The 23,471-nt window shown below is 43.6% G+C and overlaps 1 protein-coding gene across 1 annotated transcript; it reads right to left on the reverse strand.

Annotated features, from left to right (window-relative positions):
* Window positions 1-574: 574 nt before the first annotated feature.
* Window positions 575-14,821, reverse strand: ndufa11 (NADH:ubiquinone oxidoreductase subunit A11). Its single transcript, XM_068015832.1, has 4 exons — window positions 14,686-14,821; window positions 12,086-12,178; window positions 10,564-10,686; window positions 575-796 (listed from the first exon to the last, which is right to left on the reverse strand). Exons 1-4 carry the CDS (start codon window positions 14,762-14,764, stop codon window positions 684-686), a joined length of 408 nt encoding a protein of 135 aa, XP_067871933.1. The 5' UTR covers window positions 14,765-14,821; the 3' UTR covers window positions 575-683.
* Window positions 14,822-23,471: the final 8,650 nt, after the last annotated feature.

Consider the following 23,471-nt stretch of genomic DNA (forward strand, 5'->3'; position numbering starts at 1 on the left):
CCGCATTTACATAGTATCTTTAATATAGAAAAATGTCCCAATCCAGGTTAAGTCCCAGCCCAGCTTCTGCCATGAGGGGGCTTAGTTAATAATACTAAGCCAGCAGCAGTAGATTTAACCATGAGGTCATAGGTCATCACACTAATGTCTAATGCAACAGACAATGAAACATAGCCCTGCAAAATAAAACCCACAAGTTTCCCAATATAAACACGAGGGGTTCTCTTCCTTTCTCCCCCACCACTATCTCAGGTGGGTGACTGTAACTGACGTCAAAGTCCTAGACAAATGAGGAAGGGGTAAACCGGATGCAGGCTCCCGCCAGATAAGTCAAGGTATAAACAGGATTCACTAACTTCCATCACTGAATAGGAAAAATGGGCAACTTGAGTGAGATACTGAGGGGTTAGAAAAATGTTCCATCAACAGGTCTGCACCTTCAAGCGGAGAGAAAACAATACACAATGAGCTCACAATTCAAAAGATTTTCAAGAGGAAAATCAAAGTGACTGAAAATAGAAATATTAAAACTAGTTTCACTCATTTAACAATCTGCTTTAAACCCAACACTTGAGAAGGTCTACCATTATGTTTATTTGAAGTCACACTGTGAAGCAGAATTACATTTGTTTTGCTGGACAGGATACATTATATTACAAAAGTTGGTGCTGCTTCAGATATTTTCAAAGTTTGGGAGGTCCTGATAAGCGCCAGCCTTCCATCTTGCCCATCTTTGTGAGAGCTGCAATTACACCAAGGGAGAGGCAGGCTGTGGTACCAGTCATGTAGCTGTGAGCTGTGAAAAGAGACAAGGTATTCTAGTGTTAAATTTATAATAGCTCTGATGAAAGGCCATCGACCTGAAAAATTAACTCGGTTTCTCTCTCCACAGATGCTGCCTGACTTGCTGAGTATTTCCAACATTTTCTGATTTATTAGATTTCCAGCATCCATAGTATTTTGCTTTTGCAAAATTATAGCAGTCCAGCTCTATGTTACTTAAACAAAGACACCTATACACAGCATGAAAAGTTCAGTATCTACTGAGCAGATTTCCGCACACCTAGAAACACTAACTGTGCACACCATATAGAGTCCTACACTTATGTGAAACCTGTAGTATCCATATCACAAATACTTAGTGCCCATACTATGAGAGATTATGCTAAAGCATACTGGCAGCATTTAGAAAGCAAGCTGAGACACAGAAATAGCATGCAGAGTTTTAAACATTACTTTGTAAATCATAAAGCATGTGAAATAAGCTTGTGTGAGCTTATTACCTTGTTTGGGCCTTAAAGTTTTCATAAAATCGTCTATCTGGTGCTATCTAGTGGTCAGCATTATGAACAGCAGCACCCACAACAACCAGTCAACTACTGAGCATAGCCATACCCTTCAGATGCATTAATCAGGGTCATTCAAATGTGACCCAGTCTAACTCAAGGTAAATGGCTCTCAAATCCACCTGGGGAGGGAAAGGAGGAGAAGAGGGTGAGATATTCTTAATTCAGGTATTCTTCTAACTCAGACTTTTTAAATAAACCTGAGGATTATCAGAGTTGAATATCTCCCAATATCACATCCCTGTCACTGCAAGGAACCTCTGGAACACATTTGTTAAAATTGCCACCACTCTTTCCAATTATTACTAGAAATATTACTACACTGCTGGCTATACATAAAATACTTCAAGAACCTCAAGATGGGCTATACTTAAAGCGGCAGAATTCTGAGACAGGTATCCATCCTGAATGACATCAAACTTGTCTATCAGCCTACCACATCCCCAATCATTCCAGTAATTCTGCTAATGTCTTAGCCGGGATTAAATCAATTAGTTTGACAGGAGATTGGCTTACCAAAATTGTTATTGAGCCGGGGGCCACAATTCAAGGACAGCTCTAGTGATCATACTGACTGTATACTTAGATCACTTAATACTTAACAGTAATATTGTTTAATTCTTTCATATGTTTGCACCATAGTAAAATGAGTAACCCTGCCACCACAGGCTTATACACGCACACCCACAAACACTTAACTAGTGCAATTCAAGCAGAAAAATCTATGCTGATTACTGAAGGAGCAGAATAGTTATTTAGTTTCAAAGATCTTACTGCAGATAAATAAACTTGCTTTATTGTTTTAATTTTTCATTATCTATTTAATGCAACACCCTGCATTCATGGACAATACTGAAAAGATGTGAAAAAACTTAAAAGAATTAGAGTGGGGAGGCCTCGCAGAAAACCAGTCCATTACACTTAAAAGTCCAGTGAGGGTTGTATCAGGAAAAATTAAATACAAAGATAAAAATATGGCTAAAGACTATACATCAGTTTTCACTTCTGAATTCAATACCACAGTCCCAGAATGACAAAATAGGAGTGGATCTAAAAGTGTTTTATCAAAAGCTACCAGAAAATGGATTTGGCTAAGATTAGTACACTTAGATGAAAAGTGCTGCAGGAACCCCCCCTCCACCACCCCCAGCCCATGTGCTTAGGGTAATAGGGAGCAACTGACCAATATTCAACAGCTCATTGAGATCCACAATCAGCCACTAGAAATTATAGGAGTATGAGCTTGACTGCGGTGGCGTGAAAGCTGTTGGAAAGCAATAGATATGATATACAATCACAGAGCACTTTGTCATTATTAGGGATTCCCAACATGGTTCAATAACTTCTGTCCTGATTCATTAATTAAACATTGAATTATTTGAAGTGAACAGAATGGTGAATTAAGCAATTCAGTTTATAGGGTCATAGACTCATTTACAGCACAGAAGGCAGCCATTCAGCCCATCCCAACTCTCCACACAGCTTTGCAGGTCAGTTCCACTCCTCGGCTCAATCCCCAAAGCCCTGCAAATCTATTTCTCTCAGCTGGTCATCCAACTTCCCCTTGAAGTCATTGATCGTCTCTGCTTCCACCACCCTTGTGGGCTGCAAGTTCCAGGTCATTACCACCAGTCATGCATCTTTTGCCCAAAACTTTCAATGTGTCCCCTAGTCCTTGTATCATTTGTTAATGGGAACGGTTTTTCTTTGTCTAACTTATCTAAGTCTGTCATAATCTTGTACACTTCTATTATATCTCCCCTCAACCTTTGTTCTAAAGAGAAAGAGCCCAGCTTTTCCAACCTAACCTTATATAGGATAACATAGGATATACGGCAGAGAAACAGGCCATTCGTTTCTCTTTCTTATTCTTCATTCATGGGATATGGATGTCGCTGCCAAGGACAGCATTTATTGCCCATCCCTAATTGCTCCTGACAAGATGACAGTGAGACGCCTTCCTGAACTACTGCAGTCTGTGTGGTGGAGTTACACCCACAGTGCTGTCATCTGATTTTGCTGTAAAGGTTTGATACAACTGAGTGGCTTGCTAGTCCATTTCAGAGGGCAGGAAGGAAATCTGCCATTCTTAGCTGGCCTGGCCTTCATGTAACTCCAGATCCACAGCAATGTGATTGACTCTGAAATGGCCTAGCAATCCACTCAGTTCAAGGGCAATTAGGGATGGGCAATAAATGCTGGAAAGCCAATGACATGAACGAATAAGAAAGAAAAATCACCCTCATCTGTGCAGAACTTTGGGGAAACTGACACCAAGATCCCCTCCTTGCCTCTTTTCTAGAAGGCAGACCGAATTTAGTGCCAAGCAGGCACTTAAGCAGACAACAGCGGGGCCCCTCCTCCCGATGTTGGATCCCTCATTCAGAGACTAAGTGCCTTTGAACGAGGGACACACCCACCCCACCCAGCCCAGAGCCGGAAAGCAGTCCGGATTGTTTTTTCTACATGGCCACCTGCCGCACAAGTAATTGTGGCTGTGGTGGTAATAGGCTCTTAATTGAGGGTTAATTGCCGTTAAAGGCCTCAAATGGCAGCAGGGCGGGAAGGCCAATCACAGGCCTTTCCGCCCGAGACTAAATTTCGGCGGAGGCGGGATGGTGGCAGGATCCCACCCCGCCATCATCCCACCCGATTTTATGCTCTCCCCGCCTCCAAACCTGCCATGGGGACAGTATAAAAGTCCAAAGTATTCATTAAGAACCATGCCCACATCTTCCGCTTCCAGACACAGGTTACCTTTTGGTCTCTAATAGATCCTACTCTTTCCTTAGTTATCCTCTTGTTCTTTATGTATTTATACAACATCTTTGGGCTATCCTTGATTTTACTTGCCAATATTTTTTTCATGCCCTCTCTTTGCTTTCCTAATTTACTTTTCTCAGCCCTGCACTTTCTGTGCTCCTCCAGGCTTTTTGCAGTATTTAGCTCTTGGTATCCAACATAAGCTTCCCTTTTGTGCCTTAACCTGCTCTTTTGACATCCTGGCAGGCCGAGATTTCTGAGTCCCATGCTTTTTCTTTGTGGGAGCATATTTGTTCTAAATTTTCACTATCTCCTTGAATGTTTCCTCCTGCTCTGACGCTAATTTACCTTCAAGTAGCAGTTTCCAGTTCACTTTTGCTAAATGACATCTCAGCTTCGTAAAACTGACCATTCCCCAGTTGAGAACTTTTACTCCTGGTCTATATCTGTCCTTTTCCATAACTATGCTAAATCTAACTGAATTATGATCCCTCTCACCAAAATGTTCTCCCATTAATACACCTTCCTTCTACAGGACTAAGTTCAGAACTGCCTTCTTTTATTGGGCTTGTTACATACTGGCTAATAAAGCTCTTGAATTCTTTTAAGAATTTTGCACCCTCTATTCTTTTTATACTCATTTTATCCCAGTTAATATTAGGGTATTTGAAATCCCTTACTATTGCTGCCTGATTCTGAGAAGTGCAAAAACTATTTGCCTATGTATTTGCTCCTCTATCTCTGACTGGTTGGGGTGGAGGGGGTGTTCTATAGTGCACTTTCAACAATGTGACTGCCCCTTTTCTGTTCTTCAGTTCAGCCCATATGGCCTCATCGGAACATAGGAAGCTAGGAACAGGAGTAGGCCATTCAGCCCCTCAAGCCTGTCCCGCCATTCAATGAGATCATGGCTGATCTGCGGCCTAACTCCATATACCTGCCTTTGGCCCATATCCCTTAATATCTTTGCTTAACAAAAATCTATCTATCTCAGATTTTAAATTAACAACTGTTCTAGCTTCAACTGCTGTTTGTGGGACAGAGTTCAAACCTCTACCACCCTTTGTGTGAAGAAGTCTTCCTAACATCTCTCCTGAACGGTCTGGTCCTAATTTTTAGACTATGCCCCCTAGTTTAAGAATCTCCAACTAGTGGAAATAGTTTATTGTTATCTAGTCTGTCTTTTCCTGTTAATATCTTGAAGACTTCGATCAGATCACCCCTTAACCTTCTAAATTCTAGCGAAAACAGGCCTAATTTGTGTAATCTCTCCTCATAACCTTAACCCCTGTAGTCCAGGTATCACTCTTGTAAACCTACGTTGCACTCCCTCCAAGGCCAATATATCCTTCCTAAGGTGTGGTGCAAAGAACTGCTCACAGTACTCCAAGTGGGGTCTAACCAGAGTACAGCTGCAGCATAACCGCCATGTCTTTATACTCCAATCCGCTAGATATAAAGGCTAGCATTCTATTAGCCTTTTTGATTATTTTCTGCACTTGCTCGTGGCATTTTAAAGATCTATGCACCTGAATCTCCAAGTCTCTTTGGACACCCACTGTACTTAACCTCTTCCCATTTAGAAAGTACCCTGCTCTATCCTTTTTTGGTCCAAAATGGATAATCTCATGCTTGCCCGCATTGAAATCCATCAGCCACAGTTTTGCCCACTCACCTAGTCTGTCAATATCTCTTTGCAATTTTATGCTATCATCTAGACTGTCTACAATGCCGCCTAACATTGTATCATCAGCAAATTTGGATATATGACTTACTATGCCATTATCCAAGTCGTTAATGAATAATTGAGGCCCCAACACAGATCCCTGCGGGACACCACTCGTCACATCCTGCCAATCGAAGTACTTACCCATTATCCCCACACTCTGTCACCGACCACTCAACCAACTTCCTAACCAGGTCAATAATTTGCCCTCAACTCCATGGGCTTAGTTAACAGTCTCTTATGTGGGACTTTATCAAATGCCTTCTGGAAGTCCATATAAATAACATCCATAGACATTTCCCTGTCCACTACCTTAGTCACCTCTTCAAAATATTCAATGAGATTTGTCAGGCATGACCTTCCCGTCATGAATCCATGCTGGCTGTCCCTAATTAACTGAAATTTTTCTCGGTGTTCAGTCACCCTATCCTTGATTATAGACTCCAGCAACTTGCCCACCACAGATGTCAGGCTAACTGGTCTGTAATTTCCTCGGTTCCCCCTTTCACCCTTCTTAAAAAGTGGAGTGACATGTGCAACTTTCCAATCCAGAGGGACCACTCCTGAATCTAGGGAACTCTGAAAGACTACAGTTAGGGCATCTACAATGTGCTCCCCTACTTCCTTTAACACCCTTGGATGGAAACCGTCAAGTCCTGGGGATTTCTCACTCTTTAGTTCCATTAATTTCCTTGTTACTGATGTTTTACTTACGTTAATTGTATTACGTCCCTGTCCCCTATCGGCTATTAATTTTTTCAGGACTTCCGGTAAATTATCCTCCCTTTCAACTGTAAATACTGAGGCAAAGTAATTGTTCAACATGTCTGCCATTTCCCCATCAATGACAATATCTCCAGTTTCAGCTTTTAGTGGGCCTACATTGCTCTTGACCACCCGCTTTCCCTTTATGTAACTATAAAATTTCTTCTTATTGATTTTGATGTCCCTTGCAAGTTTCCTTTCATAATCCCTTTTAGTAGCTCTTATAAGCTGCTTTGTGACCCTTTGTTGGTCTTTGTATCGATCCCATTCGGCCAGATCTGTGCTGCGTTTTGCATTTTTGTAAGCCCTTTCTTTTAGTTTTATGCTATCGCTAATCTCTTTAGTTGTCCATGGCTGTTTTTTCTGTGAAGTGGAGCTTTTTCCTCTCAGGGGTATGTACTCGCTCTGTATTTCGTTAAATGTTTCTTTAAAAATTCTCCACTGTTCTTCAGTCATTTGACCCATTAACAGATCTACCCAGTTTACAGTGGACAGTCTCTGTCTCATCCCGGTAAAGTCAGCCTTACTCAAGTCTAAAATTCTAGTAGCTGATTCATGCTTTTCACTTTCAAACGCTACCTTGAATTCCATCATGTTGTGATCACTATTTGATAAATGTTCATGCACAGTTAGGCTACTAATTACATTTGGCTCATTACTCATAACTAAATCTAATACTGCCTGTCCCTTTGTTACATCTAGGACATATTGCTGTAGGAAACTATCCCGGACACATTCCAGAAATTCACTATCTTTCTGACAGGTGCTAGTCTGCCTCTCCCAATCTATGTGTAAGTTAAAATCCCCCATTAATACTACTGTGCCTTTGTTACACACTTACCTAATTTGTGCATTTATACAATCCAACACCTCAGAACTGCTACCAGGGGGTCTATATACAACATCTATTACAATTTTAGATCCTTTTCTGTTCCTCAATTCCACCCATAAGGTCTCCACTGGATGCTTCCCCTCATTATATCCTCCCTCACCAATGAGGTGATATTATTTCTAATCAGTAAGGCTACTCCACCCCCTCTGCCATTTTCCCTGTCCCTCCTGTAAACTTTATAACCAGGTATATTTAGTTCCCAGTCCCGACCATCCTGCAGCCACGTCTCCACAATGGCCACATCATAATCTTCCATTTGGATTTGCGCCTGCAGCTCATCTAGTTTATTCCTTACACTCGCGCATTTGTATATAGAACTCTTATTTGGACTATACCTCCTAACCTGTCCCTCAGCACTGATGCTTTATTTGCCTGTTTATTATTTCTCTCTTCTGGTTTAATCAGTATACTTCTTGCAGTTTGGTAACAATCAGCCTCACCACTAACCTGCACTCCTACTCCTTTAACTTCTGTTTTTCCATGCAACTAAACCCTCCCCCCCACTATTTAGTTTAAAGCCCTATCTATAGACCTAGTTATGCGATTCACCAGGCCTCTGGTCCCAGCATGAATCAGGTGGAGGCTGTCCCATCAGAACAGCTCTTAGGCAGGCATCAAGATCGGCGCAGGCTTGGAGGGCCGAATGGCCTGTTCCTGTGCTGTACTATTCTTTGTTCTTTGTACTGGTGCCAATGTCCCACAAATTCGAACCCATTTCTCCCACACCAATCTTTGAGCCAAGCATTTACCTCTTTAATCTTAATGACCCTTTGCCAATTTGGTCGTGGCTCAGGTAGTAATCCGGAGATTACCACCTTTTTGGTTCTGCTTTTTAATTTAGCCCCTAGCTGTTCATATTCCCTCAGCAGAACCTCTAACCTCGTTCTACCTATATCGTTGGTACCTACGTGGACCACGACAATTGGATCTTTCCCCTCCCACTCCAAGTTCCTCTGCAGCCCAGATGAGATATCCCGAACCCTGGCACCAGGTAAGCAACAGAACCTTCGGGACTCTCGATCCTGGCCACAGAGAACAGTGTCTATGCCCCTAGCTATACTATCCCCGATTACGACTACATTTCTCTTTTCTCCCCCCACTTGAATGGCTCCCTGTACCACGGTGCTGTGGTCAGTTTGCTCATCCTCCCTACAGTCCCTGCTCTCGTCCACACAGGGAGCAAGAATCTCGAACCTGTTGGATAAGGACCACGGCTGAGGCCCCTGCAGCACTACCTCCTGGATCACTCTACCTGCCTCACTCATTGTCACACCCTCCTGTCCCTGACCACTGGCCGAATTCAAGGTAGTTAATCTAAGGGGTGTGACTGCTTGCTGAAACACAGCGTCTAGGTAACTCTCCATCTCCCTAATGTGTCGCAGTATCCGAAGCTCAGACTCCAGCTCATCAACTCTGAACCAGGAGTTATTCGAGCAGCCAACACTTGCTACAGATGTGTTCACCAGGAACCACAATGGGGTCCACCAGCTCCCACATCATGCAGGTACTACACATCACCTGGCCCTGCATCTCTATTTTATATAATTAGATTTTAATTTGTTATTTAAATTTCCAACTGGTCTTTATTTTTTTTTATACCGCTTTAGTCTTTATATACTTATAAATCAATCAAGTCTTACTCTATGTATATTCAATTAAATTAAATTTTAAAACTTACCTGAATACTGACGCCAGCTGCTTTCTGTTTCCCTTCTCTCACTGTTCAATGTGACGTCACTCTGATGTCACGTTTCGATTTTTTTTTCCCTGCCCCTTCGGGCTCCACTCCTCTCTGCCTCTCTCCCACACAAACCTCATTTGAAGATCCTTCTAGCATATCATCCCTCCTTACAGTTTCCTTAGTTTCTTTTAACCAATTATGCTATCACCTCCCCTCCTTTTTTTTAATGCCCCTTACTATCTCATCTGAAAACCTGGTAACCAGGAATTCTGAGCTGCCAGTCCTGCCCTTCTTTAAGCCGTGTTTCAGTAACAGCGGTGATATAAAGACACAGAAGTATGATCTGTGCCCTCATCTCATCTGCCTTATTCATTAGACTCCTTGCGTTGAAATAGATATTAACTATTGCCAAATCCTTTGTTGTCTATTTTCGAGCCTTTGCTTGCACCGTTTTCTACATTCATTCCATTACAGGCTTTGCTCCTTTCAGAGTCTATGCTCAGGCTCCCATCCCTGCCAAGCTAGTTTAAACACTCCCCAGCAGCACAAGCAAACCTCCCCATGAGGATACTGGTCCTGGCCCAATAGAGAGTGAAGGAGCATATCTGACATCAGTAGAGAGAATCACTAAACTAAGTTATCCACTGTTTTATGGAAACTGAATTTCATCAGTGCTGTGCTTTATAATTCCTCAGATCAAGTTATAAGCACTCACTAAATCATCAGGACTAGCAAAATCTCAATCTCTTTAGCTAAGGTTTAACTATGGCAGCAATGTCCAACCTTTTGGAACTGAAGAACGGAAACAATAGCAAATCCAGTAAGTGGACCACATATGATTAGACGATACATACAAAAAGGAACTCTTTTCCTCCTTCCCCTCATTCTCCTTACCCTGCACACCTTAAAAGCTTGGATTTTTCAGCTCAAATTACCAATCCTGGAAAACTGCAAAAAGCTGCTCCCTGAATTGTCTTTTCCAGTCCTCCAAGTTTGCATAAAGATAACAGAAACCCCTTTGCAGTAGATCAGAGAGATATGCAGAACAAGGGATGCTGCTTGGACATCCTGAATTAAGATAGCTTTACATTACCTTTAACTCACAGGATATCTGAACTGGGAGTGCTCAAGGAGGCACGAGGTGACAAAACTGGAAAGTAAGCTCAATTTCCTTTACCCACAGAAGTATAATTATCACCTTACCACTCACCCCCCCCACCCCCCAACAAAAAAACACAGCCACTGAAATAAAAGGTTAACACTAATGAGTTCTTTGCAATGTTCAGTTCTCCTAAAGAGAATTATTATTGACTGTATCTCTTTCCAGAACCAGTACCAGAAATTTCGAGAAGAATTCAAGCACCATCACACAGCTGTAACAAGCACTCACCTCGCACTCCCAGGAGGACTCCTGAAGCACAACCTCCAATGAAATAATTCAATGGATCATCTTCTGTTCCTCGAAGCTGTGCAGTTAGACAGGTGGTCACTCCAAAGATTGCACCAAGTGCAGCTAAAAGGCAAGAAAATGGGTACGGGCTTATTACATTCCTCTATCCACAGGCCTCAAACTAAAACAGGAACAAGTGCATATGGTAACTACTAATTACACAAGGTAGCTGACATTCAATCAAATGGCACCAGTAAAAAATTAGCCAGATTGCGATCTATTGAGAAGAAAGTTCGAGGGTATAATCAACACAATCTAATTTGTTTATGGGGAAGACAGCAAAGGAAATTATTATCCCATGAAGTAGTAGATCCACAAGCAGTGTAGGACAGCATTCAATGATAATCATATAATGACTCACGCTTGATCTCCTGAAATATCTTTTCCTTCTTTGGATTTTATGTTCCTTTGCAAGAAAGAAAAACCTCATCTGTTGCAACAAAAGTCTTTCCTCCCAGTGTGACATCCTTGTGTATTTGAAATTAACCCAAATCTTTTTTGATTTTATTACTTTGCTTGGTAAACCAAGAATAAGATCCATCAGGCTTTAGAAGTTTAATGCTAATTGTTCCAAGTTTAATTTACACTCATTCCCAACTATGTCTCCTAATCTTACTTTCTTGGTGGACTTTAATAATCTAGGTCTAGTTTATGCATCTATATTATTTAATAATTGATATACTTAATGAAGTCCTCCCTTTGACCTGGATGTGATTCAGAGCTTGAACGTATCCTGTATCTTTGTTTCTTCCTCAGACCTCAGCACACATCTCCTGCATTAAACTAACCACCTTCTCCTCAATCATCAGCTGTTCTCTTCAGTCCCAAACTTTGGCATCAACCACTGGTCTCTTTCCTACAGAACTATCCCACCTCTTTCAAGGCTGCTGCCATCATCTCTTTTGTTCCCATAATAGCATTACTGGTGCAAGTCTCTTGATGCCTGTTTTAACATTTACCAGCAGTTCCCTTGCCGTCTCACTGCCTAAACCCGCACTCATGTCGATCACATGTCCAAAGTGCTATGTAGGCATATGGGAATTCAGCAAAACTATTGAAGCAATCAGAACTGGAGTCCTGATTTATAGGTCACATCCAAAAAGTGCACTCAGTATAGTAATCCCATTTCCCTTTCTTAATATTTTAACTGTTTATCTTTAGCTTCCCTGCTACTTTTATATTAGAGATAACTTCTCTTTTGTTGTGATACCATAGTGCCCCACTGCAGACCACAATTACCCTGGCATTCAGCACCCCATACAGAATCAGTGTCTCCTAAGGATTCATACAGCCCAATAGAGCTATATTCCCCAAGGTCACATGCATCCAGAATAAACACAGTAAAAGAGTAAAATAATGAAAGTTCCTGTTGAAAATTGATTCTCCTGAAAATCAAATTGAGCAAAGCAAGCTTCTTTGCAAATACTGGACTCGATTGCACCACATACCAAAATGTTCTTACCCATAGTTAAGGTGCCATTGGCTGCTCTCTGCACTGCTTCAGCAACATTTGTAGGTGGCAATGCAACAATATGATAGGCTGAACCAACAAGGCCTGTAAAGAGAAGTTACAAGAATAAGATAATCAGAGCAAGGTTTGGCATTCTGTAGAGAATGACTGTTTCGTTAAGACTAAACAAAAGTTTGAACACCACAGGGAACCTAGTTACTGTAGCCACTTTGAACAAGTTGTTGGCAAAGCCAACATTTATCATCCATCCCCAATCGCCCTTGAAAAGGTGGTAGTGAGTCACCTTCTTGAACTGCTGCAGTCCATGTGATGTAGGTACATCCACAGTGCTGTAAGGAAGGGAGTTCCAGGATTTTGACCCAGCGACAGTGAAGGAACGGCGATATAGTTCCCAAGTCAGAATGGTGTGTGGCTCAGAGGGGAACTTGCAAGTGGTGGTGTTCCTATGCATCTGCTGCCCTAGTCCTTCTAGATAATATCCAAAACATGATTGTTTTAAAGTTATACCTCCCTTTCAGATGCAAATAGTTGTATGGCTAAGTGGTCAATCCAACTGAATTTCAATCCAACTGAATTAAAAACTAAAGACTGCATTCCATCCAACAGGAACTCACTGTGTAAGACTGGCCTACCATTCCATGGTTCAGTTGGTTATTTCTTCCAACATCTTTAGTCTTCAAACTACCGAATAGATGGCATATATACATTCTGTTCACCATGCACAAATGCTTCTTGGGATCCTGGCATTAAATTTGCAAAGGCCGAATGTACCAGAGGCCACAGTCAGAGGAATAGACTGTAGAAGGGGTGGATATTGAGGGCAGAGGCCATGAAAGGATTTAATCATGAAAATGTTAAATTCGAGGTGTTAGGAACTGGAGGAATTAGATCAGCAAGGACATAGATGTTATGCCAGCAGGTGCAAGAGTGGGATAAGGGCAGAGTTTTGGATGTGTTAAAGTTTATAGAGGATGGTGGACGGCCAGAAAACTACTGAAATAGTTGCTTCTGGATGTGGCAAAGTCACAGATAAGGGTTTCAGTAGAAGATGGGCTACGGTAAAAATGCAGGTTGAGAAACATACTGAGAAGGAAGCAGACAGCCTTTGCGATGGAAAGGATATAGGATTGGAATTTGAGGTTGGGGTTGAACAGGATGTAGAGATGCAAACAGCCTGATTCAGCTGAAACAGTGGCTGGTGTGGCATGGAATCAATGGCAAGGATACGGAGTATGTTATGGAGGCTGAAAGACGATAGTTCTGGCTTCTCAATATTCAGCTGGAGTAAACAGCAATTCATTCATCTGGATGATGGACAAGCAATCTGACAGTACAATGACAGTGGAGTGCTCAGGAGATCTGGGGGGGGGGGGGGGTGGCAGGGGGAGGAAAGAGCTGGACGTCATTAACAGATGTGTGGAAGCAGGCCCAGAGTCCATAGATGACATCGCCAGGAGCCAGCATGTAGATGAGGAAGTGAAGGGGGACCAAGATTGGAGAGTCAACGGTGCAGACATAGGAAGAGAAGCCATTGTGGGGAATAATCTATCTAATGGGAATAGATAAGAGCGTAACAAAGGAAGTACAGTCTCAATAGGCTGCAATACAGAAGACAGGTATTGGAGGATGATGACATGGTCAATTATGTCAAAGGTTGCAGAGAGGGTGAGGGACAAAAGTCACAGAGAACCTCACTTGCAACTGCCAACATTATTTTTGGCCACCAGTCCTGACCTCTGCTGTTATTATCAGTACTCAGCTCAACAGAATTGGGTAAAGAAATCCAACAATATTTTCACACTGATCAGGCACCTCAAATGTTGCTTTTGTATTACAGGCAGATGGAGTGAAAGAGGACCAAGTTCATACAATACATAAGTTGAAAGAACAAGAGAGGGAGACAGGCATACACAAAGAAAACATATCCACATAATTTGAAAGAACCAGATTTGCACACTGGGATACATATGGAGATAGTAGAAAACCATAGCTATACTCAAGGCCAGAGACTGGTTTTGTTCACTTACTATCAGAGGGACCTGTCAAGTGAATGAATTACCCTTGAGGACAAGCTTACAAAACCTAATTTTAAAAACCCACTTAGCTCCAAAGCTTCAGAGTCTTAGTTCCAACAAGATTAAGCGCTCAGCCCATTAAAAGCCACCAAATGTTTTGCTCATTTGCAGCAAGGCTAAGCCTTCTTGATTAAAAAGTGAAGATAGAATGATACAGTACAGAAGAGGCCATTCGGCCCATTGTGCCTGTGCCAGCTCTTGGAAAATGCTATCCAATCCCACTCTCCCCCCAGAGCCCTGCAAATATTTTCCCACTTCATGTATTTATCCAATTCCTTTTTGAAAGTTCCTTTTGGATCTGCTTCCACCACCTCTTCAGGCAGTGCATCTAGATCACCACAACTCGCTGAGTGAAATCCATTCTCATTCCCCTACTCTGCGGCTCTTTTGCTAATTCGATGGAAAGGTTAAAGTGTCAGCTGCAGCCCTTCCGCCCGGCTCGCTATCTATCTTTTATCATCCCATTTCCTCTCCCCGCTGATGCAGGCCAGCCCCGAAACTTCGGCCTCCACTCACCGAGGCCGGCCCCGGCCCGCGTGGTCTCCCAGGTTTTGCTCGGACATTCCTCGCCATCTCCGGCGTCCCAGTAACCCATAACTGAGCGCTCAAGGACACCGTCACTGGGGAAACCACCAAACACCGCGAGACTACAGCCACGTGATCACAGGCCATGTGATCAGCTGAGACCTATTCCAACACGTCACTCTGCGTGTTTTAGTTCGAAGTTGCCGTTAGCAATAGCGAAGGTTTCAATCTAGAGAATTAAGTAGTAATTAAATGAGTGATGTGAATATGCAAGCTCAGGCCACTGCAGATAGTGTGTGTTCATGGCTACTCACAGGCCCCACAGATAGATTGTTCATTGAGTGTTTCAATGATTTGCCAAACTTCAGTATTTAGAATAAACTGAGGTACTAACAGAGTCAACCACTGGCACTAGCTGGACAGCTTGTGTCCTGGTGCCCACCTCACAGTTACATCTGTATTTCCACTGTGCCTATCCTTGGTTTTTGTTATGTTGTTGGATTTAGATTTTTTTTTAGATTTAGAGATACAGCACTGAAACAGGCCCTTCGGCCCACCGAGTCTGTGCCGACCATCAACCACCCATTTATACTAATCCTACACTAATCCCCTATTCCTACCACATCCTCACCTGTCTTTATATTCCCCTGCCACCTGCCTATACTAGGGGCAATTTATAATGGCCAATTTACCTATCAACCTGCAAGTCTTTTGGCTGTGGGAGGAAACCAGAGCACCCGGAGGAAACTCACGCAGACACAGGGAGAACTTGCAAACTCCACACAGGCAGTACCCAGAATTGAACCCGGGTCGCTGGAGCTGTGAGGCTGCGGTGCTAACCACTGCGCCTATTCCAAAACCTAAATGTGAAAATTCCTTTAGAAAATCATCTCAATGGAAAACCCTATGATTAAAATCTTGTTTAAATTTCACATTTCCAGCAGTTGTACCTTATATTTGATTCACTGTAATTTCTAGGAATGCCAACCTTGAAGAATATGTGCACTGCTTTGTCATTTATGTTTTCTCTCCCAGTTCCCTTTCATGTTAGTCCTTTCCTTTTTTAACTATATTTGCTAAGACCACTTTACCTCTTGCACTCTTTTTTACAATTCGGTAAAATGTTTATTTTTCAGGTTTCAGTTCTGCAGCAGAATTATTCTGAAACATTCACTTGTCTCTTTCTTCCTACAGATATTGACGTGGCCAGCCACCATGTTGTAAATCACAAGTGTGTGACGAGCTGTTACCAATAAACCATTCTTAGGTGTGAGATTTCCAGTTGTTTTTCTTTTAACTCTCCACTACCAACTTCCTCATTTTCTTGACCCATTTATCCTCGCCGATAGAATTGTGAGGAGCTCATAGACTTCTTTGTCATCAAGATAGAAATCATCCTACCTCTGCTGCTTCCCTTTACCCACCAAGGCAAATCCCCACCTTAATTCTGAACCACCATCTGTGTCTCCAGTTTCTCCTATGCCTCCCCCTCACTCCACCAAGCTCATCTCATTGTTGAAACCTACCTCCAGCTTGCTTGACCACACTCCCAATAACCTGCTGACAACCAAACCTCCCTGACTAGAGCCCATGCTAGGTAACATAAATGGTTCTCTTTGCTCAGGCATTGTCTCCCTCCCTTTCAAAAGTGTGATCACATCGTCTCCTCAAAATACCCAACTTTCACCCCATTATCCTTGCAAACTAGCTCCCCATCTCCAATCTTTTCCTTTCCAAATGTGTTATCATCTAGATCTGTGCCATCCACTCTTGCAACTCACTGTTTAAATCTCTCCAACTAGGTTGCTGCCCCAAGCATAGCACCAAAACACACATGGCATTCTCTGTGACTACAGTGTATTATCCCTCTTCATCCTCTCTGCAGTCTTTGATATAATTGACTATACCATTCTCTTCCGAGACTTCTCCTCCCGACTTGCCGCTACTGTCTTCACTTGATTTCAGTCTTAACTGTTCGACTGTAGCCACAGCATCTCTGGTATTGACTTCTCTTCCCATCCTTGCACCTTTACCTCCATAGTACCCCAAGGGTCCATTGTTAATATCCTCCTCTTCCTCATCTACATGCTACCCCTTGGTGAGATCATACAGACATAGGGTCAGCTTACCAGCATTGCCCAGCACCACCTCTCTCAATCCCGGCACTTCCTCTGTGCTGTCAGAGTGCTTGTCCATCATCCAACCTTGAATGAGTTGCAACTTTCTGAAGCTAAACATCGGAAAGACCAAAGCCATTGCCTCCAGCCCACACCATAAACTCCTTCCCCTCTCCATTGACTCTATCTTCCTCCCCTGCCCCTGTCTCACGATGAGCTCGCCTGCCCACAACCTCTGCATCATGTTCAAATCCATGTTGAGTTCCCAAGGCCACAACGTCTCCAGGAAAAATCCATTTCTGTAATATTGCTCTTGCCTCAGCCTATCTGCCACTGAAATACTGATCAATGAATGCTTTTGTCAGCTCCAGCCACAACTGTTCCAAAACTTTCCTAGGCAGCCTCCAGAAACTTCAACTCATGCAAAGCTTTGCTGTGCCTGTATCTTATTTAAACCAAGTCCTTCTTGTCCAACTCCCCTGTCATTGCTGATCCTCTTCAACAGCACCTTACATTTAGTAGTAAAATGTCCCAAGGCGCTTTTGTGATCAGACAAAATTTGACACCGAGCCACATAAAGAGATAGGAGGACAGATAACCAAAAGCTTGGCTAAAGAATTAGGTTTTAAGGAGCATCTTAAAGGAGGAGAGAGTGGTAGAGAGGTTTAGGGAGGGAATTTTTATTCATTCCCGGGATGTGGGCATCACTGACTAGGAGAGCATTTATTGCCCATCCCTAATTGCCCTTGAGAAGGTGGTAGTGAGCCGCCTTCTTGAATTGCTGCAGTCCATGTGGGGTACACCCACAGTGCCGTTAGGAAGGGAGTTCCAGGATTTTGACCCAGCAACAGTGAAGGAACGGTGATATAGTTCCAAGTCAGGATGATGTGTGGCTTGGAGGGGAACTTGCAGGTGGTGGTGTTCCCATGCAACTGCTGCCCTTGTCCTTCTAGGTGGTAGAGGTCGAGGGTTTAGAAGATGCTGTTTAAGGAGCCTTGGTGCGTTGCTGCAGTGTATCTTGTAGATGGTACACACTGTGTGTCTGTGGTGGAGGGAGTGAATGTTGTGGATGGGGTGCCAATCAAGCGGGCTACTTTGTCCTGGATGGTGTCGAGCTTCTTGAGTGTTGTTGGAGCTGCACCCATCCAGGCAAGTGGAGAGTATTCCATCACACTCCTGATCTGTGCCTTGTACATGATGAACAGGCTTTGGGGAGTCAGGAGGTGAGTTACTCGCCACAGGAATCCTAGCCTCTGACCTGCTCTTGTAGCCATGGTATTTATATGGCTACTCCAGTTCAATTTCTTGTCAATAGTAACCCCAAGATATTGATAGTGGAGGATTCAGCATTGAATGAGGGGAGATGGTTAGATTCTCTATTGTTGGAGATGGTCATTGCCTGGCACTTGTGTGGCGCGAATGTTACTTGCCACTTATCAGCCCAAGCCTGGATATTGTCCAGGTCTTGCTGCATTTCTACACGGACCGCCTCAGTATTTGAGGAGTCGTGAATGGTGCTGAACATTGTACAATCATCAGCAAACATCCCCACTTCTGACCTTATGATTGAAGGAAGGTCATTGATGAAGCAGCTGAAGATGGTGGGCCTAGGACACTACCCCGAGGAACTCCTGCAGTGATGTCCTGGAGCTGAGATGATTGACCTCCAAGAACCACAACTATCTTTCTTTGCACTAGGTATGATTCCAACCAGCAGAGAGTTTTCCCCTGATTCCCATTGACTCCAGTTTTGCTAGGGCTCCTTGATGCCATACTCGGTCAAATGCTGCCTTGATGTCAAGGGCAGTCACTCTCACCTCACCTCACTTGGGGAGGTGGTGCATAGTGATATTATCACTGGACTAGTAACCCAAAGACCCAGGTTATTGCTTTGGCGACATGGGTTCAAATTCCACCACGGCAGATGGTGGAATTTGAATTCAATTAATAAATCTGGAATTAAAAGTTAAAATCACACGCAGCTTCCACAGTGCGGACTACGACACTGACCACTCCCTGGTGTGCAGCAAGGTTAGCCTCAAACCAAAGAGGCTGTATCACTCCAAGCAGAAGGGCCGCCCGCACATCAACACGAGCAGAATTTCTAATCCACAGCTGTTATGTAAGTTTCTAAATTCACTCGAAAAAGCCCTTCAAAACACTCCCACAAGGGATACAGAGGCCAAGTGGGCCCACATCAGAGACGCCACTTCTCAGCAATGACCACCTATGGCAAATGTGTGAAGCGGAATGCAGACTGGTTTCAATCTCACATTGAAGAGCTGGAACCTGTCTTAGCCACTAAGCGCATTGCACTGCTGAACTACAAGAAAGCCCCCAGCGAGTTAACATCCGTAGCACTTAAAGCAGCCAGAAGCACTGCACAAAGAACAGCCAGGTGCTGCGCAAATGACTACTGGCAACACCTAGGCAGTCATATTCAGCTGGCCTCTGACACCGGAAATATCAGAGGAATGTATGATGGCATTAAGAGGGCTTTTGGGCCAACCATCATGAAGATTGACCCCCTCAAATCTAAATCAGGGGACACAATCACTGACCAACGCAAGCAAATGGACCGCTGGGTGGAACACTACCTAGAACTGTACTCCAGGGAAAATGTTATCACTGAGACCGCCCTCAATGCAGCCCAGTCTCTGCCGGTCATGGATGAGCTGGACGTACAGCCAACAAAATTGGAACTCAGTGATGCCATTGATTCTCTAGCCAGCGGAAAAGCCCCTGGGAAGGACGGCATTACCCCTGAAATCATCAAGTGCCAAGCCTGCTATACTTTCAGCACTGTACGAACTGCTTTGCCTGTGCTGGGACGAGGGAGCAGTACCACAGGACATGCGCGATGCCAATATCATCACCCTCTATAAGAACAAGGGTGACCGTGGTGACTGCAACAACTACCGTGGAATCTCCCTGCTCAGCATAGTGGGGAAAGTCTTCACTTGAGTCACTTTAAACAGGCTCCAGAAGCTGGCTGAGCGTGTCTACCCTGAGGCACAGTGTGGCTTTCGAGCAGAGAGATCCACCATTGACATGCTGTTTTCCCTTTGACAACTACAGGAGAAATGTCGTGAACAACAGATGCCCCTCTACGTTGCTTTCATTGATCTCACCAAAGCCTTTGACCTTGTCAGCAGACGTGGTCTCTTCAGACTACTAGAAAAGATTGGATGTCCACCAAAGCTACTAAGTATCATCACCTCATTCCATGACAACGTGAAAGGCACAATTCAGCATAGCGGCGCCTCATCAGACCCCTTTCCTATCCTGAGTGGCGTGAAACAGGGCTGTGTTCTCGCACCTACACTGTTTGGGATCTTCTTCTCCCTGCTGCTCTCACATGTGTTCAAATCTTCAGAAGAAGGAATTTTCCTCCACACAAGATCAGGGGGCAGGTTGTTCAACCTTGCCCGTCTAAGAGCAAAGACCAAATTACGGAAAGTCCTCATCAGGGAACTCCTCTTTGCTGACGACGCTGCATTAACATCTCACACTGAAGAGTGTCTGCAGAGACTCATTAACAGGATTGCGGCTGCCTGCAACGAATTTGGCCTAACCATCAGCCTCAAGAAAATGAACATCATGGGACAGGACGTCACAAAAGCCCCATCCATAAATATCGGCGACCACACTCTGGAAGTGGTTCAAGAGTTCACCTACCTTGGCTCAACTATCGCCAGTAACCTGTCTCTCGATGCAGAAATCAACAAGCACATGGGAAAGGCTTCCACTGCTATGTCCAGACTGGCCAAGAGAGTGTGGGAAAATGGCGCACTGACACGGAACACAAAAGTCCGAGTGTATCAAGCCTGTATCCTCAGTACCTTGCTCTACGGCAGCAAGGCCTGGACAACGTACGTCAGCCAAGAGCGATGTCTCAATTCATTCCATTTTCGCTGCCTCCGGAGGATCCTTGGCATCAGGTGGCAGGACCGTATCTCCAACATTAAAGTCCTCGAGGCGACCAACATCCCCACCATATACACCCTATTAAGCCAGCGGCGCCTGAGATGGCTTGGCCATGTGAGCCGCATGGCAGGATCCCCAAGGACACATTGTACAGCGAGCTCGCCACTGGTATCAGACCCACCGGCTGTCCTTGTCTTCGCTTTAAAGACGTCTACAAACGCGACATGAAGTCCTGTGACATTGATCACAAGTCGTGGGAGTCAGTTGCCAGCGATCGCCAGAGCTGGCGGGCAACCATAAAGGCGGGGCTAAAGCGTGGCGAGTCGAAGAGACTTAGCAGTTGGCAGGAAAAAAGGCAGAAGCGTAAGGAGAGAGCCAACTGTGTAACAGCCCCGACAACCAATTTTATCTTCAGCACCTGTGGAAGAGTCTGCCACTCTAGAATTGGCCTTTATAGCCACTCCAGGCGCTGCTTCACAAACCACTGACCATCTCCAGGCGCTTACCCATTGTCTCTCAAGACAAGGAGGCCAAAGAAGAAGAATGATTGCCATGAAAACATTGTCGATTGTTGTAAAAACCCAGCTGGTTCTCTAATGTAATTTTGGGAAGGAAATTTGCCATCCTTACCTGGTCTGGCCTACATGTGATTCCAGACCCACAGCAATGTGGTTGACTCTTAATGCCCTCTTAGATGGCCAAGCAAGCCACTCAGTTGTATCAAACTGCTACAAAGTTGGGGAATTTCAGAGCGTAGGGCTCAGGCAGCAGAAGGCACATCTACTAACGCTGTATTGATGAAAATCAGGGGTGCGCATGAGGCTAGAATTGGAGGAGTGCAGAGATCTTGGAGGGTTGCAAGGCTGAAGGAGGTTACAGAGATAGAGCAGGGTGAGGCCATGGAAGGGATTTGAACATCGGATTAGAATGTTAAATTCAAGGCATTGCCAGAGTGAGCATAGGGGTAATGGGTAAGTTTAGTTTAGTTTAGAGATACAGCACTGAAACAGGCCCTTCGGCCCACCGAGTCTGTGCCGACCATCAACCACCCATTTATACTAATCCTACACTAATCCTTTATTCCTACCACATCCCCACCTGTCCCTATATTTCCCTACCACCTACCTATACTAGGGGCAATTTATAATGGCCAATTTACCAAGGACTTGGTGTGAGTTAAGATTGGGGCAGCAGAGTTTTGGATGAGCTGAAGTTGTGGGGGGGATGGAAAAAAGGGGGAGACTGGTCAGAAGAGCATTGGAATAGTAGAGTCTGGAGCTAACAAATGTATGGACTATGGTTTCGGCAACAGATGGACTGAGACAGGGGTGGAGGCAGGCGATATTATGGAGGCGGTTGTAAGTAGCCTTGGATATGGGGGGATCACAATCTCAGCTCAGGAATAAATTGGATGGGAATGTTGTAAACAGCTTCAGATAGTGCCCAGGGAGAGGGATGGAGTTGGTGCATAGGGAACAGAGTTTGTGATGGGGTCATCTTCACAATATTTAATTGGAGGAAATTTCTGCTTATCCAATACTGAATGCAGGGGTCAAGAAAGGTGGTGATAAGGTAGATCTGGGTGTCATCAGCATACATGTGGAATGTGTCATTGTGTTTTGATATGATGTCACCAAGGGGTAGCCTGTAGATGAAATATAGAAATAGATATCTTAATTGGCTACTGGTGCCCCCTGATGCCTCAGATTTGACATTTGTATCCTCACATTTAAATCCGTATATGAATATTTATTTTGCTGTATTATTTGCTGCCTTTTTTCATGATGTGCAGAGGCAGAGGAGTGTGCAGCAGCCCCCTACTCAGAATTCAAAGCGAAGTGACTTTGATTGGCACCTACTTCGGAGTCCTTCGAAAGAGGGGAGGGGCCCTGATTTACAGATGTCTCCAGTTAATGATAGGTTGGTGGTCAGAAAATTCTGCTCACAAACCAATGTTGGTACTTTTCACACGAACAGAGAATAAAACATTTAGCGTGTTTCAAATCCCCAGTTACCAACTGTAATACTGAGTGATTTAAAATTCCTTACGAGCCGGACAAGTGCAATCAGGTCAGTTTGAGGTTGTAAATATGGTAAGAGAAAGCAAGTAATGTATTTATTATTTTACATATCAAGGATTGTAGTCTCACTGTGAAAACTGTGTTTTATTTATTTATAAATGTCACAAATAAAACCATTTGTTCATTCAAAGCCTGTGTCTACATTTTGTAAGAGTGCTTCTCCAGTCTGCCTTCTGTAAACACAGAATTCATATTGTGGCATGCGATATATACTAGGAGCTGGGGTATGGAGCAAGTGTTCTCTGTTCTAATCCTGGATCATGCTAATCATTCATTTAGATATTGGACAGAAAAGAAACTATCTGGATTACAGGAGATATGAGATCTATTTACTGGGGTAACTGATATCTAGTCTAGTTACTTGTAAGATTATGGAATGGTAAATCTATAAAATATGCAATGAATATCAGTGAGAAGATATTAGATGAGTCATTTCTGCTTTTCAGCACTTTCACACCAGAGCTCGCTTTTGAATCATCTTACACTATCCAGACTTTATTTTATTAACAGGTATACAAAGCCCAAATCCATCACAACCAGAACACTGTAAAAATTCCTCTACTTGCAAGTCATTCTCTCTCTCAAAGTCAAACACAAAGATGCACCAACCAACACCACTTTTATTAATTAAACAATACCCATCATAACTAAT

This window comes from Heterodontus francisci, chromosome 36 (genome assembly GCF_036365525.1).
Source record: "Heterodontus francisci isolate sHetFra1 chromosome 36, sHetFra1.hap1, whole genome shotgun sequence".
In the NCBI taxonomy this organism is placed as follows: Eukaryota; Metazoa; Chordata; class Chondrichthyes; order Heterodontiformes; family Heterodontidae; genus Heterodontus; species Heterodontus francisci.

Coding starts and splice junctions, on each gene's coding strand:
- ndufa11 (XM_068015832.1), bottom strand. CDS start 14,764: ATGGGTTACTGGGACGCCGGAGATGGCGAGGAATGTCCGAGCAAAACC. Junction 10,687..12,085: donor CAATGGCACCTTAACTATGG/GTAAGAACATTT, acceptor CTTGCCTTTTAG/CTGCACTTGGTGCAATCTTT. Junction 797..10,563: donor AGTCCTCCTGGGAGTGCGAG/GTGAGTGCTTGT, acceptor CTCTTTTCACAG/CTCACAGCTACATGACTGGT.